This window comes from Pseudophryne corroboree, chromosome 9 (genome assembly GCF_028390025.1).
Source record: "Pseudophryne corroboree isolate aPseCor3 chromosome 9, aPseCor3.hap2, whole genome shotgun sequence".
In the NCBI taxonomy this organism is placed as follows: domain Eukaryota; kingdom Metazoa; phylum Chordata; class Amphibia; order Anura; family Myobatrachidae; genus Pseudophryne; species Pseudophryne corroboree.
Genome location: NC_086452.1, coordinates 97,678,429 through 97,696,361, shown reverse-complemented (window position 1 = coordinate 97,696,361; position 17,933 = coordinate 97,678,429). Strand labels below are relative to the sequence as shown.

The following is a 17,933-nucleotide window of genomic DNA, read 5'->3' as shown; positions in this document are numbered from 1 at the left end:
CTTACTCTGCCACTGCGATCAGTTCAGTCAGTTTCGTTCCTGGTTTGACGTCAAACACTCCCAGCGTTCGCCCAGCCACTCCCCCGTTTCTCCAGACACTCCCGCGTTTTTCCCAGAAACGGCAGCGTTTTTTCGCACACACCCATAAAACGGCCAGTTTCCGCCCAGAAACACCCACTTCCTGTCAATCACATTACGATCACCAGAACGAAGAAAAAACCTCGTAATGCCGTGAGTAAAATACCTAACTTAATAGCAAATTTACTTGGCGCAGTCGCACTGCGGACATTGCGCATGCGCATTAGCGACTAATCGCTCCGTTGCGAAAAAAAATAACGAGCGATCAACTCGGAATGACCACCATGGTGTACTCACGTATAGTAATTGGCAGTGCTGAAAATTCAATCATTTATCATATATGAAAATTATAATTTTGGGACATTACTGGCTCTTTATGTGTTAGTTACTCTTTCATTCTCACCTCCAAAAAGGCTTTGTGAAATGCATCTGATACATACAGGTCTGTTCTCCCGTTTGCAACAATTCCTGTGTTGATCAAAAAACAAAATTAAAAATGCATGCATCTTTCCCCCATTATAAGTGAACAAACACAATGATCCACTACAGTGCTGCTGTCACTTCCACAGAGATGATGAAGCCATTTCTTACACTGTAGAAAGTATCTCTGCGGGGTCACTGGTTCCCAGAGATCTAAAGAGACACACAAGCCCTGATTCAGCGGTTGCCATGCCGACTCAGCAGCAATCCTTTTCAGCGATCATCGCAACTGTAGTAGCCTCCCGCAAGTGAACAGAGATGCCCACGAAGCCATCGCAACATGCTCAACCATGCATACTCCGTTGCAACCGTGACAGATAAACAGCGACTCCCTGAGTGCTTTCATGGCTTTTAAATATGGCTGCAGGGGCTGCGACACTGACGCTGTTTTATGCATATGAGATCACAGTCACACGTCAAGACGCACCAAAATCACGACACACCTGTGTTTTTGCAGACACTGCCTGTTACCTTCCCCAAATGGCCTCTTCCTGTCAATCACTCTGCGACTGATTCCTCAATGTGAGCGCCATTACAAAGGTACCTTAGCGCGTGTGCACTGCGCCTGTGATGCATGCGCAGTCTACCGATAATCCCTCCGTCGCTAAACCATCAACTTTGCAACCGCTTCTGTATCAGGCCCACAGTCATTTGGTAGCTGAATCATCAGACTGGGGAATATGTATCAAAGCTTGGAGAGAGAGATAAAGTACCAGCTGTCACTTTATAGGCTGTGTTTGAAAAATGACAGGAGCTGATTGGTTGGTACTTTATCTCCCGCCAAGGTTTGACAGATATCCCCCTGGAACACAAAAGACATGAGTATAGTGCAAATATAAGCGCTAGTAACAATCAAGATAACTTTCCTTCTGTGCCGAAGGTTCTTTTACCGGGGACTTCCCTAGTGAAAGGACGTTCAACACAGAAGGGAAGTTATCTAAAGTGTTGTGAACATTTCATTTGGGTTGTGCGTTATTATAGCCAGGTTTCCGGGCGCCCTAGACAACATTTCACCCACCGCCTCTGCTCCCTCCAATTCATAATATGCCACACATTTGTGCCCCCAATACATAATATGCCAAACACCTATGCCCCAATCTTATTGAATGCCACATAGTGTGAATTATGCCATACAATGCCCCCAATACAAATTTATGCTACACATCTGTGCCCCAACATATGTCAGCATCCATTAAACCCCCCAACACACACACACACACACACACACACACACACACACACATACATACAAACCCTGCCAGCACTCACTAGAATGTTACACAAACAAAAAGAAAATCACTTATGTGAGAGAGCGCATAAAGATTTTAAACATTTTTATTTTATATTAAAAACTATAAAATTCTATCTTAGCATCAACATATGCATAATATCGCTATAGGCTTTTGAAACAATATAATTACTATTGCTACACAGTAGGCACTAGCATAAAATAGAAGCACAAGTCGGTCCAGGATAATGTGTTTATCACCAGCTGCCACTTATTTGCAGAATTATCTTCAAAATTCCTTTTATTTCCACTTTGTGGCTAGAATACAGCTCAATGTCCCGCATCAACAGATTCTAGATTCTTTATCCACAGAGTTGGTATATGAGTACCGCTAGAACTTCATAAATTAGCCTAATTGATTCTGATGAAACCGTTAAAATTCTATAACGGAGAAACGCGTTAAGGGCACTCTGCTAAGTGCTTTTGAACATCCCCCACTAGAACTGTGTGGCTGACATCTCTGCCGTGTACCTGGAGGACCAGCATCATTACTATTCACTACAAAGCCTGTAACTGCTTAAACGGGCTCTGGTGAGGAGAAGTTGGACGGCTCCAGCAGGGGAAATCCAGCGGCGTGCTGCCGTAGCTGGGTGCCGCAGGACATCATCATACCACGCATCAGATCCACAGGTTCCGGCAGGGGGAAGCTGCACGGCTCTAACATGGAAGACCCCTGAGGCATACCGCCGCAGCTGGGCACCTCACAGACGGACACAACACGCCTCATGTGTTCAACAGTGGCAGGGAAGATTTACATGCATATAGCTGCCCCAAGGGTTACACTTTTATACATTTCATACACACTCCTCGGCCCCCCGCCTTCTTAAGCATACCTTGATACTCCAAATCTCTTATAAGAGACATGTCAGTGCTGCCGCTGTCCTCCCTGCCTAACCGCCTGTCACTGCTGAATGTGTAGGAGCCGCCACTGCATTCGAGAGAGACTTGCCACAGCACAGCTTCACCCGCCGGCAGCGCCGTACACTCACCGGACACAGGGGGAGTGGGGGGGGCAGCCAACATCTTCTTAACCCCCTGGATTGCCGAAAACGGGGCTCCGCCCGTGAGGCCACGCCCCCTTATGCTAGGCCACGCCCCCATTTCGCGACTTCCCGCACCGGGTGTCACCAGGGGCAGTGACGCCCCTGGCTATATGTATGCCTACGACGTACACTCGGCGTATAAGACGACCCCCCACTTGGAGGCATGTTTTTCAGGGGGAAAAAGTCGTCTTATACGCCGGCAAATACGGTAGTTCTCTAAACTGACGATCATCCCTCTGTTGATAGACCCGTTATCATCTGAGTGTCAGGGGATGAGAGCTACTTTCCCTGTATGGTAAAGTAAGCCTGTCCATATACGAATATAATTAAAACTCCACAGTTTGAATAAAGTACGGGAGCAAGGGGGGACTTTTGCTGCATTATTTCCTGAACATTAGGCTAATTTATGAAGTTCTAGCGGTACTCATATACCAACTCTGTGGATAAAGAATCTAGAATCTGTTGATGCGGGATATTGAGCTGTATTCTAGCCACAACGTGGAAATAAAAGGAATTTTGAAGATAGTTCTGCAAATAAGTGGCAGCTGGTGATAAACACATTATCCTGGACCGACTTGTGCTTCTATTTTATGCTAGTGCCTACTGTGTAGCAATAGTAATTATATTGTTTCAAAAGCCTATAGCGATATTATGCATATGTTGATGCTAAGATAGAATTTTATAGTTTTTAATATAAAATAAAAATGTTTAAAATCTTTATGCGCTCTCTCACATAAGTGATTTTCTTTTTGGTCTAAAATTTAGTAACACTTCAGAGTACTGAGTGGGAGCTGCATTTAGATTTTAAGTTGTGGTAATTAGCAAACGTTTATTGGATATTGCATGTAAACTTATATCAGCGCCTGAATTTATATCCACACACAGACGCAGGTGGGCCTATAAATTAGGTTGGTCTTGTGCGCCTGTGTGTCCATATAATTGTATTGTTGTTACACAAACACACTTACCTTGTCAGCACTCAATAAATCCAAACACTCTGCCAGCACTCATTAACCCCCTCCCCCCCCCCCACTCACCCTGTCAGCAGGGGCGGATTATTGGTCAACCCCCAACCCACCCCCAGTCACGTCATTGCCCCCTTCATTTCGGGTGCCAGTCCGGATGCCTTCAGACCAAAGCAGCCCCAGCCTTACCCTACTACCAACTCCTGGACCACAATTTGCTGCCCATTTGTACTCTCTTTCATCTCACAAAATGCCAGTCTGTACTATGTACCTAGGAGATGCTGCTGGTTCATAGCACATTGTGGGGAGAACTGATATTTAAAAAATAAATAAAAATTAAATAAAGCTGAAGCAACAAACCTGGAAGCCGGGCAGCATTTGGATCAAACAGGTCTACGAGCCCCAGTTTCTGTAACTTCTCTTTAACACTGAAAGAATCCTCAATCTTGAATCTCGGAAGGTGAACGGATAGTTGAACACTTTGCACTTTATGTAGCCACTCAGAGAACTTCTCTAGAGTCAGTGCCTGCTCCACCTTTTCCAGCGGGGTGTTCTCAGATGGCAGCACCAATACCATGGAAATGTCATCACCTTTGTAGGGCAATTCAAGAACCTGGACGGCATCATCTTTGAAGGCACCATAACGGAACATACCCTCCTGATACATCATTGGGACTTCATACGACTCGGTTCTACCTGGTACATGGAATTCTCCCAGGATTGTGTTTATCGACTCAAACTTAGACTTCCACAGTCCCTGCAAACAATGATCAGATGTCATGTATAAACCTTCTTTAGCTTGATTTGTTATCTAGACTTGACGCATGAAAAGCTGATACATTTTTCCTTTGCCCTTTCGTCAGCGATGTTGGACAGTGAATTTAAAAAGCAGGCATCTTTTGTACTCAATATAATTGCCCTTTTAAATCCAGAGGCCAAATCCTGAAGACGCGGCATCTTTGAAAAGCCCTGCATAGTAAATCTAGCCACTTGCCTCCGATTTCCAACCATCCACAGAATCTGTCTCCTATCAGCCTTCAAAGTGCCACAGCTATCGATACACAGTGGAGGCAACATTTTATGGCTGGACAATGTTGTGCATAACTTCATGTTGTGCCTCAATGTCTGTAATTACTTTGCATTTATAGGCTTTATTTAAAGGGATAGTGAATGAGGTCCATCCATAGTGCAGCTACAGGTGTAACAAGGTGTTGAACATCGCTATAAAAGTCCTGCAATTACGCAGTGTGGTATACTGAGTGCATCTGGTGGTGGACATGGTGTTTAGAAAGGTTGAGTATGCCACCGGCCGGATCACGGTGGCGACATGCCGGCAGGGGGGCGAGCGCAACAAGCCCCTTGCGGGCTCGCCACAGGTTCTATTCCCACCCTATAGATATCGTGGACACCCACGAGTGGGAATAGACCCTGATGGCCGGCATGCCGATTGTCGGGTTTGTAAGTGGGCAGGGTTTAGGGAGAGGCATTGTGCCTGGCGGAACCCACCATTCCGTTTAGAACCCTAACACCAAATTACCTTGTTTTTGCTGCCGCTGTGAAACATCCCTGATGCATTAAAGAGGGGTTATGTTGCGATGAGATAGATTATTTTATATATATATATATAGATAGATACATTCATAATACACTAGTAAGGAAATCTATCAGCCATGCGTAAGCCCCGCTGTTTGTTCTCACCTTGAAGTAGATGGCGTTCACCAGAACCAAGACAGTATCCTCGGTGATGGCTCCTTCTGGGATAACATTAGTGATTCTCTTCTCAGTTTTATTGGATACCCAGTTATTGATAATTTCTCTAGATTCATCGGCCTTCTCCTGAAAACAAATGGATGATTTTATTAATATGGAAGTGCTGGTTATATTAGATCCCAGGAGAGAGCTGGAATCACATGCTATGCAGGTATTCCCGGAACAAGGCAGGGATGTAAAGCATCAATATCCATCGCTAATTATGTCATTGCATAAAGCTGTGTAGTGTTATGTGTCTATCATAATGTAATTACATTGAGACATTCTTATCCTATACTTTATCCAGAGGAATAAAAAAATTTTATTTGACTGGATCCATTTGTTCTCCAAGGAGGCATAACAGGTATTATTTGTACTGGTCCCTTTTCATACTGCGCCGCAACCCGGGTTATTGCTGGCGGTCTGAAAAGGGTAGTAATCTGCTGTGTGGACTACTCTCCATTCACACACCCACTGCTCATCCACCACAGCCAAACTCTGTCAATGGACATCAACACCAGTCTTCAAGTACCGCCGTACCACCAACAGGTCATGTTTTGTGGCTTTCTGTAGTCATTATTATTACATTTTATTTATAAGGCGCCACAGGTGTTTTGCAGCGCCGTGCAAAGGACAGTACAGGGAGACAAAACTTAGCATTACAGTAAATAGATAACAAAAATAGAGTACAGGTAACAGAGCACCACAATTCTCAAAACATAATACAGCTAGGATGTAAGGAGCGAGGGAGTAATCATCGTATTACTTGGGGCTAGCAGCCATAGATAGAGATGGGTCTTTACCAGCAGGAGAAAAAGCGGGTAAAGATAGTCGCTGAGTAGGAGAGCCTTGAGTGAAATGCGTCGAGAAGAGGGCTTTGACAAGAGGAAAGAGGGCCCTGCTCTGAAGAGCTAACAATCTAGTGGGAAGGGGCGACAGACAGATGACATGAGGTGCAAGCAAGCGGGAGGTAGCCTAATGGCAGGGTGTAAGAAAAGCAGAGATGTTCAAGGAATGAGGCAGGGGGATGGAGGAGCAGCAATCATGCAGAGGTAAGTAAATCTATGCTGCTGGGTCTGTTTCCACAGACAGAAATCCTCAACACATGAGCTCTTGGGAAAACTTAAAGGTTGAGATGGAGAACCCTGCCGTATACAGTAGTCCCATAGCTGACTTAGTTACAGTGAAGACACATATATTCTTTATTACAGCAGAGTCATGGTTTTGTAAGCAGATAGGGGCAGGACTTGAAGATTGTTGGGGCAATCAGTAAATGTAGGTATGGATCAGGAGGGTGCGGTACCTTAAGTCGACAATGTGCTTTTTGGCACATTAATCCCCAGCACTGCAAAGTCTGCCCCGGTAAAAGATAAAACGTTAACGCTGTTGGCAATATAATTGTGATCAAAGCCGTACATTTACAGTTACACTGCCGACCAGCTGCATTTAAGAGAGGAGGCCCGGGTGCAGCCTCCTCCGTTCGGGCCCCCTCCTCTCTGCCGGCAGCGGAGCGGGGCTGAGCACTAGAGCGCTCAGACTCTACTGCGCATGTGCAGATCCCCGGGAAAATGGCGTGGAGGCCATTTTCCCTGAGATTTCTCTACTGCGCATGCGCAGAACTCCGTGAAAATGGCCGCGGGACTCCGGAGGGGTGAGTATTCACAAAATGGGTGCAGCGTGTGCGGTGGGGCCTCCCTCTGGACTCAAAGACCCGTGTGCACCGCACATACTGCACCCATTATAGAAACGCCAGTGCTGCCGACACCACTAAAATGCTTTAATTGGCATTTTCCAGGGGTTGACATACTGGTGCAAAGATTATTTTGCCGACAAAAACATTCTCAAGAATGTTCTTGTTGAAATTATGGATATCTGGTTTTCACCTGACTTCGCTCATCCCCTACAGTTTGAGTACTCGTGAAATGATGCAAATGGATACTTATATAAAGGTGTGTTTTACTTTCACATGTATCAAATATGACACTCAATATAATGAAACAGTGCAGATAATATTGTGGAACATGAAAAAGGTGGTAATCACAATGTGTGCTCCACGGGGAGCACCTTTTTAACTCAGTCCTTTAATCACTCAAATTGGTGATTAAATCCTTTAGGTTCTTGGCGTGTGTGTTCTGACACAAAGGCCAATGGGCTGGAAAAAATATATATATGTAATGATTAAATCTGGCTGTGTTGCTTTAAAAGTCAAATATAGATTTTCCAGTGGAAATGTCTCTAGTCCTGACCGGACTGTGTGGGCTTTAAAAATCTGTCTTTAGTAATTAGATTCATAAAGTTGCAGAGGACAGCGTCCCGTACCTCTGCGTGTGGAAGTCAGGTATTCGTGCACTATCGTTGCGGCCGTACTTGTAAGATGTACAGGTGCGGGGGGCAGCGGGAACCTCCTGGCGGCTCCGGACAGACTCGTCCCTCAGCTCGCGCACCCGCTCTCCGGTTCGTCCTGTTAGGGATCTCCCCGTGTGCCTGCGCCGCTCACTGGGTTGGTCGTGTTCGCGTGGGGGGGAGCTCAGCCGCAGGATCTAAACAGAGCCTGTGGCAGTGTTGCACCTCCCCACAACGAAGTGCTCAACTGTGTGGTCCTCCTGCTGCCCGTCCATCTGTACTGCTTACCGATGTCTGCGCCGTAGGTCCGAGGGTCTCACAGCACTCTCCTGTCCTCCAATTGCTTGATGTCTCTTAGTCGTCTCCTCCGACTAAGAGACATCAAACCATTGGAGGACAGGAGAGTGCTGTGAGACCCTCGGACCTACGGCGCAGACATCGGTAAGCAGTACAGACAGACGGGCAGCAGGAGTACCACACAGTTGAGCACTTCGTTGTGGGGAGGTGCAACACTGCCACAGGCTCTGTTTAGATCCTGCGGCTGAGCTCCCCCCCACGCGAACACGACCAACCCAGTGAGCGGCGCAGGCACACGGGGAGATCCCTAACAGGACGAACCGGAGAGCGGGTGCGCGAGCTGAGGGACGAGTCTGTCCGGAGCCGCCAGGAGGTTCCCGCTGCCCCCGCACCTGTACATCTTACAAGTACGGCCGCAACGATAGTGCACGAATACCTGACTTCCACACGCAGAGGTACGGGACGCCGTCCTCTGCAACTATATGAATCTAATTACTAAAGACAGATTTTTAAAGCCCACACAGTCCGGTCAGGACTAGAGACATTTCCACTGGAAAATCTATATTTGACTTTTAAAGCAACACAGCCAGATTTAATCATTACATATATATATTTTTTCCAGCCCATTGGCCTTTGTGTCAGAACACACACGCCAAGAACCTAAAGGATTTAATCACCAATTTGAGTGATTAAAGGACTGAATTAAAAAGGTGCCTTCCGTGGAGCACACATTGTGATTACCACCTTTTTCATGTTCCACAATATTATCTGCACTGTTTCATTATATTGAGTGTCATATTTGATACATGTGAAAGTAAAACACACCTTTATATAAGTATCCATTTGCATCATTTCACGAGTACTCAAACTGTAGGGGATGAGCGCAGTCAGGTGAAAACCAGATATCCATATTGAACCAAAGGGCAAGGACACCCTTTTGACTAGCAGCACATCCCATACAGTAAAACCACCCCAGTGCGCAGATTACCTCCCTTTTTGTTAAATTGCTGAAATTATGACTGTATACCGTCAGGGTAATCGCTGTAACCAGTTTTAAGCTTGGACTGTTGGGATGTATGAACAAGGAATATTGGGGGTCATTCCGAGTTGTTCGCTCGTTGCCGATTTTCGCTATGTTGCAATTTGTTGCTAATTGCGCATGCGCAAGGGCACGCAGGGCGCATGCGCTTAGTTATTTAACTAAAAACTTAGCAGATTTGCTTTGGATTCTGCGGCGCATTTCAGTAGCTCTGCTGATCGATGAATGATTGACAGGAAAGGGGCGTTTCTGGGTGGTAACTGAGCGTTTTCCGGGAGTGTGCTGAAAAACGCAGGCGTGTCAGGTAAAAACGCGGGAGTGTCTGGAGAAACGGGGGAGTGGCTGGCCGAACGCAGGGCGTGTTTGTGACGTCAAACCAGGAACTAAACGGACTGAGCTGATCGCAATCTGTGAGTAGGTTTGGAGCTACTCAGAATCTGCAAAGAATTATTTAGTAGCAGTTCTGCTAATCTTTCGTTCGCTATTCTGCTAAGCTAAGATACACTCCCAGAGGGCGGCGGCCTAGCGTGTGCAATGCTGCTAAAAGCAGCTAGCGAGCGAACAACTCGGAATGAGGGCCATTGTGCACCAGTGCTATTGTGTACCTGTTTACCACTAAGCAACATACCTGCTACAATTAGTATGCCCACTGGCGGGCACGTGTGAATAGCGACATCTGCGACCCGTAGGCAGGCAGAGACGGCCCTAATCATTATGATGCCTTAGGCAAGATTTTGGCTGGTGCCCCCTAGCACCACCCTCTGACTCTGCACCCCTTTCCCAGTAGCATCACCCCTCACCCATAGCAGTCCTTATTTTGGTGTTCCTACCCCATATATTATAAATAGGAATAGGATGCACATTTGGCGCACAGCCCAAAAAGGGGCGTGTTCTTGCTGGGAAGGGGTATGGCCACACAATAGTACCCCCTATTCAAATTACGCCACACAGCACTGCAACCTTATTCACATTTTATCATGCAATAGTGTCCCTAATTTATGTTACATCACACAGTAGTACCACTTTACCTTATAAATGTTAGTCCTCACAGTAGTGCCACTTATTCACATTACATCACACTGAATTGCTCCTTATTCACATTACACCACACCATATTGCTCTTTATTCACATTAGACCACACAGTAGTGCCCTTTCTATATGTTACACCACACAGTAGGGCACCTTATACACATAATGCCACACAGTAATGCATTTATACACATAATACCACACAGTAGTGCCCCTTACACATGTGACACACATTATTAATGTCCTGATAAACATAATGCGCCTTACACATTATACCAACCTTAATTAATGCCCATATACACATAATGACACACATAATTGCCCTCATTCCGAGTTGATCGCTAGCTAGCTGCTTTTAGCAGCAGTGCAAACGCTAAGCCGCCGCCCTCTGGGAGTGTATCTTAGCTTAGCAGAAGTGCGACCGAAAGGTTTGCAGCATTGCAACAAAAAAAACGATTGTGCAGTTTCAGAGTAGCTGCAGACCTACTCCTACCTTGCGATCACTTCAGACTGTTTCGTTCCTGTTTTGACGTCACAAACACGCCCTGTGTTTGGCCAGCCACTCCCCCGTTACCCCAACCACTCCTGCGTTTTTATCCGACACGCCTGCGTTTTTACACACACTCCCCGAAAACGGTCAGTTACCACCCAAAAACACCCACTTCCTGTCAATCACTCAACGATCAGCAGTGCGACTGAAAAGCGTCGCTAGACCTTGTGTGAAACTGCATAGTTTTGTGAAAGTACGACGCACGTGCGCAGTGCGCCCCATACGCATGCGCAGAAATGCAGATTTTTAGCCTGATCACTGCGCATGCGAACAACAGCAGCTAGCGATCAACTCGGAATGACCCCCAATGTCCCTTACACATATGACATACATCAATAATGTCCTAAACATTATGCACTTTACACATTATGCCAACCTTTATTAATACCATTATACCCATAATGTCCCATACACATATGGCGCAAGTTATTAATGCCCTTATACACATAATGACACACATAATGTGCCTTTCACATATGCCGCACATTATTAGTGCCCTTATACACATAATGACACACATAGTGCCCCTTACACATATATCACACATTATTAATGCCCTTATACACATAATGACATGCATAATGCCCCTTACACATATGCCGAACACTACTGCACAACCAATCCACGCACACACAGCACTCACACAGCTGCTAACACTGTGACCTCTGCCTCTGCTTGGATACAGATGTGTCCTCATACATCTTGCCTCAACGTGCCATGCAGCAGGAGATGCCTGGCATGAGTCAGCTGGCAGCACTGCTAACGTTGGGCACCTATTTTTTTATGAAAATGCATCTTATTTGCATTGCTATATCGCTAGGATGCACAAGCAGCTTCTGCTAATTAAAATTATATATGGCATGCCTATATACTGTGTGCGACTGTGGCTGTATCTGCATACGAAATGCTACACACAGAATAGAGGCACGCTGCATATCATTTTAATTAGCAGAACCTGCTTGTGCCACTAGGCGCCTATGCCTAAGGCCGGCTCTGCCCGTAGGATATACAGGTGGGATAGCAGGTGTGACTATTTGCACCTGGTCTCGTTTAGTTGCTGCCACTATGCGTGCACACGTGCAAATGCATCACGGCAACATCTGTATTTAGGGCCTAATTCAGCATTTGGTTCTAGATGTGCGAAAAGTCAGGGCAAGTCCACCCCACATGCCGGGTCCTTATTGGGAGAGCTGTCCCTTGTGATAATAATCATATATGTTAGTACATATGCGATTAGTATCAATGCGGTAAGTGGCGGGATGTACCGTGATCCTTTGGTAAATTCTGCCCTGTGTCAGGTTTTTAGGGATATGCCACGTATATGCTATGTATAGTTGGTTATTTATATGCTATGTGTAGTTGATTAGTATGCTATGTATGAAGATCTGTCTGGGGGGGTATTCTGTAGTGAGGGGGGTATTCTGTAATAGGGGACGGAAGGTTATTTAATGCTAAGCTGCTTAAACAACATGGACTGTGTGATGCAAAAAGCAGCGGTTCCCAAACGTTCTCGAAACACAGTGCATTAGAGTATCAGGCTTTTTTCATGGCACCCCTGATCTATTACTGCAGGTCCATGGACTAAGTCTTCTTGTCTGGGTACATGGATGGAGGGTTAATGTAGATCTGTTTTAAGGGGGCAGGGGGTCCATAAGGTTATGTATATGCTCTATATAGTTGGTTATATAGCTAGTTATTTATATGCTATGTCCATTCTGTGTTTAGTTATGTATATAGTATGTGTATGCTATGTTTAGTTGTTAATGTATCTGCTATGCACATGCTGTGGGTGGAATGTACTAAAATAAAAATGTGGGAAAAAAACCCTGTTTTCTGGGTTTTTACCACATTTCCATATGTACTTACCTCCATGCGCTGGGTCTCCGCCATGCAGGGGTTATCCTGTAGAAGCCTATGGGGCTTCTTCCGCAATGCGATGTGGGAGAGTTCTGTCACGGAACTCTCCCAGCATCCCCCACGGCTTCCACCTTTCTGCGCATGTACAGACGGACTCCCGGGTCATAGATTAAAAAATCCAGGAGCCGCAGCGAATCACAAAGGACAGCTTTTATTGGGAGAGCTGTCCCTTTTGATAATAATCATATATGTTAGTACATATGCGATTAGTATCAATGCGGTAAGTGGCGGGATGTACCGTGATCCTTTGGTAAATCCTGCCCTGTGTCAGGTTTTTAGGGGTATGCCATGTATATGCTATGTATAGTTGGTTATTTATATGCTATGTACAGTTGATTAGTATGCTATGTATGAAGATCTGTCTGGGCGGTATTCTGTAGTGAGGGGGGTATTCTGTAATAGGGGGCGGAAGGTTATTTAATGCCAAGCTGCTTAAACAACATGGACTGTGTGATGCAAAAAGTAGCGGTTCCCAAACGTTCTTGAATCACAGTGCATTAGAGTATCAGGCTTTTTTTCATGGCACCCCTTGTTCAAAAGTTTCTTATTAATACATTTTGACAAATATTAAGTTAGGTAACTGGTTTTGCCTATCACTGATTTGGTCGTGCACTACATCCCGTGGCATCCCTGCTTGTGCCCCCTGAGGACCCAGCTTCAGAACCACTGTAACAGGATATAGCATGAAGTAGCTATAATCACTTTACAATTTATTTAGTGAGTGTGCAGAAGATTTAAATTCTTAACTACTTCTGCTACAACACAATACTTTCTAAACTTTTTATTGTGTTACATCAAGCTAATATAACATGCTCTGCCTTTTGTTGGTGTAACTCCATGTACATTACATTTTGAAGTATTAATCCCGCCTACTTTGGTATTGGCTCCGCCTACAGTTGATTTGGTGCCGTCCACATGAGGCCACTTTTATAATTTTTTTCAGGGCCACTTTTGTTTCCCAATACGCCCCTGGCAGGAGGAATTTACTTACTTTCTTTTTTTTACTGCAGTGTCTGTATAATATCACACAGCCGCTGTGTGATTACTGTCCACCTCTGAATAAGGCCCATAGTTCTATTCAATTGCTAGGGAACAGAGGATTTGTGTGAAAGGCCACATTAGTATCTTTTCAAGCTAAATTCAATTCAGGGATGGCCATCGACCGTTGATATATCCAACACACTGATGGTTTATGGACAATGGCGATTACTTTTGCCATCAATGGGGAAAAACTAGATTGTCTCACGCCATCGATGGTACAGAACCACCAAATGGGTCTTTTATTTTATTTTTAGAAGGTGCCAGGATGCAAGTATAGTTCCTCCTCATGACATCCACAAAGCCCCACCCCCATGTTCTTATGTCAGTGAAAGGACAGGGATGACTATCAGTTGGTAAAACCATTGATGATCATCCACTGCATAGTCTGAAACCATCGAAAGTAACCATCAATGGCAAACACACCAGTGGTCATACTTATTTCATTCAGGTTAGTTGATTTCTAATGACTAGATGTGTCAGATGAACTTTAGGGTTCATCCAGAGTTGTTTGTCATGGAGACTGTCAACAAAATGAGGGATGGATTTGGAATAGCGGCGTTCAGGATTCCGGCAGCCGGAACACTGACGCAGGAATCCAGACACTGTTCTGGAACTGTGACACCGCTCACGATGCCAGAATCCAGGACTGGTTAGGGTTGGGGGGAAGGGTAGGGTGGTGTTAGGGTTAGGCTGCACGGGAGAGTGGTGGTGGGGGGGTTGAAGGAACTAAAAGGGGAGAGTTAGGGTTAGGCACTATTGGGGGTATGATTAGGGTTACACAGTTGGTTTATTGACAGCGCTCACTTCTCCCAGTAGTTTGATGTAGTACTGTGTCACAATACAACCAATGGTCTCCAACAAGGTGTGTGGATGTTTACAAATAATAACACTGTACCAAGAGTATAGATACCAGCAAATTTATCATCTAAAATAAATAAATAAATAATAATAATCCCGAAACGTTGGTTGTTATGCCGTGATTTTTCAATATAATTGCTTGCTGAAACAAGACCCTTAGTGCCGCTGACTGCTTCATCATTGCCTCCTACCTATATATATATATATATATATATATATATATATATATATGATTATCAGGGTATGTGCAGCACAGATATTACTGTACAAACAATCAGAGAGAGGTACATAAAAAAACAAAGTACCAAGGATGAAGACTGACACAGAACATACATTAAACAAAAAAAATAAAAAATTTAAAAATGTATTCCTACAACCAAAGGAGATACGCACACAGGAGGATGAAATATCCTGGTGATAGACTGGATATTATTGAAAGAGTCTGCTATAATAAAGCGGCTGGTGCAGTGTGTTCAGAGTCTGTGATATATAGCAAGTATGAAGGATACTGCCCTATGGACTCACCGCTGGTGGCGAACGTGCTGTCGCTTGAGGGATGCTGCTCCAATGTCTGCCGACAGATAATCGATAGCTCCGGGATTGATACGTTTCGCCTGGCTCTGCAGGCTTCGTCAGGTACTTTTTTTATGTATCTCTATCTCTGATTGTTCGTCCAGTAATACCTGTGCTGCACATATCTTAATAATCATATCTTTTCTCTTACGTCCTAGAGGATGCTGGGGTCCAATGTAGTACCATGGGGTATAGACGGGTCCTTTGGGAGCCACTGGCACTTTAAGAGTTTAATAGTGTGGGCTGGTTCCTCCCTCTATGCCCCTCCTACCAGACTCAGTTTAGAAAATGTGCCCGGAGGAGCCGGTCACAGCTAGGGGAGCTCTACAGAGCTTCCTTAGTAAAAGTTTTTTAGAGTTTGTTATTTTACAGGGAGGCTGCTGGAGTTTTTCTAGTTTTATTTTTTTTCTAAAGTTTATTATTTTCAGGAAGGCTGCTGGCTTCATGGGACTTAGGGGGGGGGAGTAGGAACCAACTTCCTGAAGAGTTAATCGTCCTCTACTCCGCTGACAGGACACTGAGCTCCTGAGGGTGATGATCGCAAGCCCACGAGGCGACCGCTCACTCCCGCAGCATGGCCGCCACCCCCTAACAGAGCCAGAAGTAAGAAGAGTGGTGACTACAGCGCCAGTGTCCTGGTTAGCGGGTCGCAGGCGGGTATGGTGGCACAAGGGTGGGAGCGCAGCTCTGACAAGCTGCGCTCCGGGATGGCTCAGCAACAGTAACACTGTAGGCACTTTGAAGTGCGTCCTGAGCCAGTGCAGAATACCCTACACTGGTCATACAGCTAACAGGGGCTAATCCCGCTGTTAGCAATGAAAAACCTCAGGCCAGTGTAAACAATTAGTGCGGGAAGCCGCGTACCATTACAAGGGGCGGGGCTTCCTCTCAGTGCGGATCCAGCACTCACCAGCGCCATTTTCTCCCTGCAGATCATAGGAAAGAGACGCTGACAGGGAGCGCTGCCCTCCACATCACTCCAGCTATACCTCTGCGGTACCAGGGTGTTATAGAAAAGGGGGGGGGGAGTGTAATACTAGTACTAATTACCCTATTAAGGGTAGTTAGTCAGCGCTGGGCTTTTATCATAATAACTGCCTACAGGGGCGCTGTGTGGTTGGCTCCTTATACTCTGTGACTCGCTGAAGGTACTCTGGGGGGAAACTGTATCTGACATTTTCCTGTGTGTGTGTAAGTGTGTATATCCCACATTACCATGTCTAAGGGCTCTGTGCTGCAGAATGTTTTTCTTCTCCTGAGTAGTCTATTCCATGTACTCAGGATTCAATGTGCTGTCACATCCTTCTGAATCCGAACCCCCATGGGTGAATTCTTTAAGGGGAATGATATCCCAGATTTCAACTAGGATGTTACATACTGAGAAAGAGACGCAGTGTTTGAGAAAATCTGTAGAGGGTTTGAAGTATTCAGCTCCCTCTACTTCGTCTAAAAGTCCACCTACATACCAACAAAAACGTACACTTGCCCGGATAATGCAAGCTGACACTGATACCGACTCTGATACAGAGGACGGTGATGGGGATATGCAGGGGGGAGATGCATCCCTTGCTAAGGGGGTGCAACTCATGATTGAAGCCATTAGGGATGTTTTGCAGATTACTGAGATGGTATCTGAGCAGGAAGAGTAATCTTATTTTACAGTAACTAAAAAATCCTCTCTTACCTTCCCTGCTTCTAAGGAGTTAAACTCCTTGTTTGAAAAATCCAGGGAAAACCCAGAGAAAAAAATTCCAGATCCCTAAAAGACTTCTCATTGCTTTCCCTTTCCATGAAGAGGATAGAAAGAAGTGGGAAAACCCACCTATTGTAGACGCTTCTGTATCTAGGTTGTCTAAAAAGGTGGTTTTACCTGTCCGTGGTTCAACCGCCTTAAAGGAGCTGGCTGACCGCAAGATTGAGACTACGCTCAAATCCCTATACACTGCTACAGGTGTGGTCTTACGGCCCACTATTGCTTGTGCGTGGATTTCTAAAGCCATAGTAAAGTGGTCAGGCACATTACTAGAGGGCTTAGATAATATGGATAGGAGTGACATTGACTTGTTTTTATGTCACATACAGGATTCTGCAGGTTTCATGGTGGAGGCCATGAAGGACATTGGCCTACTTAATACAAGGGCTACTACCATGGCAGTTTCGGCACGCAGAGGACTCTGGCTACGTCAATGGACTCCGGATGCAGAATCCAAGAAAAGTGTGTTGAACCTGCCCTTCACAAGTCAGGCATTATTTGGGGAAGCATTGGATGCGTGGATTTCCACGGCGACTGCGGGTAAGTCGACATTTCTTCCCTCCGCAGCAGCACCAGCTAGGAAATCTTATCCTACACCTACACTGCAGTCCTTTCGGACCGCAAAATGTAAAAAATCCAACCCCCCCCCCCCCTTCTTTAGAGGAGGGCGGGAAAAATCCAGGAAATCTGCTCCAACAGGTTCCCAGGAACAGATACCAGGTTCTGCTTCCTCCAAATCTTCAGCATGACGGTGGACTTCCCAGCCTGGAGATCGGGCAGGTGGGAGTGAGACTAAAAGCTTTCAGTCATGTCTGGGCGTCATCATCCCTAGACCCCTGGGTGACAGATATTGTTGCCCAGGGGTACCGACTGGAGTTTCAGGAACTCCCACCTCACAGATTCTTCAAATCAGGCTTACCTGTTTCGCT

At 45.6% G+C, this 17,933-nt stretch overlaps 1 protein-coding gene across 1 annotated transcript in view; it reads right to left on the bottom strand.

Moving 5' to 3' along the window:
- The window catches only part of SERPINC1 (serpin family C member 1), an 85,182-nt gene that overhangs the window by 7,881 nt on the left and 59,368 nt on the right, over nt 1-17,933 (bottom strand). Inside the window, exons 4-6 of the mRNA XM_063939685.1 lie at nt 5,553-5,690; nt 4,215-4,611; nt 482-546 (exon numbers count right to left, since the gene is read on the bottom strand). Coding sequence (XP_063795755.1) covers nt 482-546; nt 4,215-4,611; nt 5,553-5,690 — 600 coding nt within the window. The remainder of the gene's footprint in view (nt 1-481; nt 547-4,214; nt 4,612-5,552; nt 5,691-17,933) is intronic.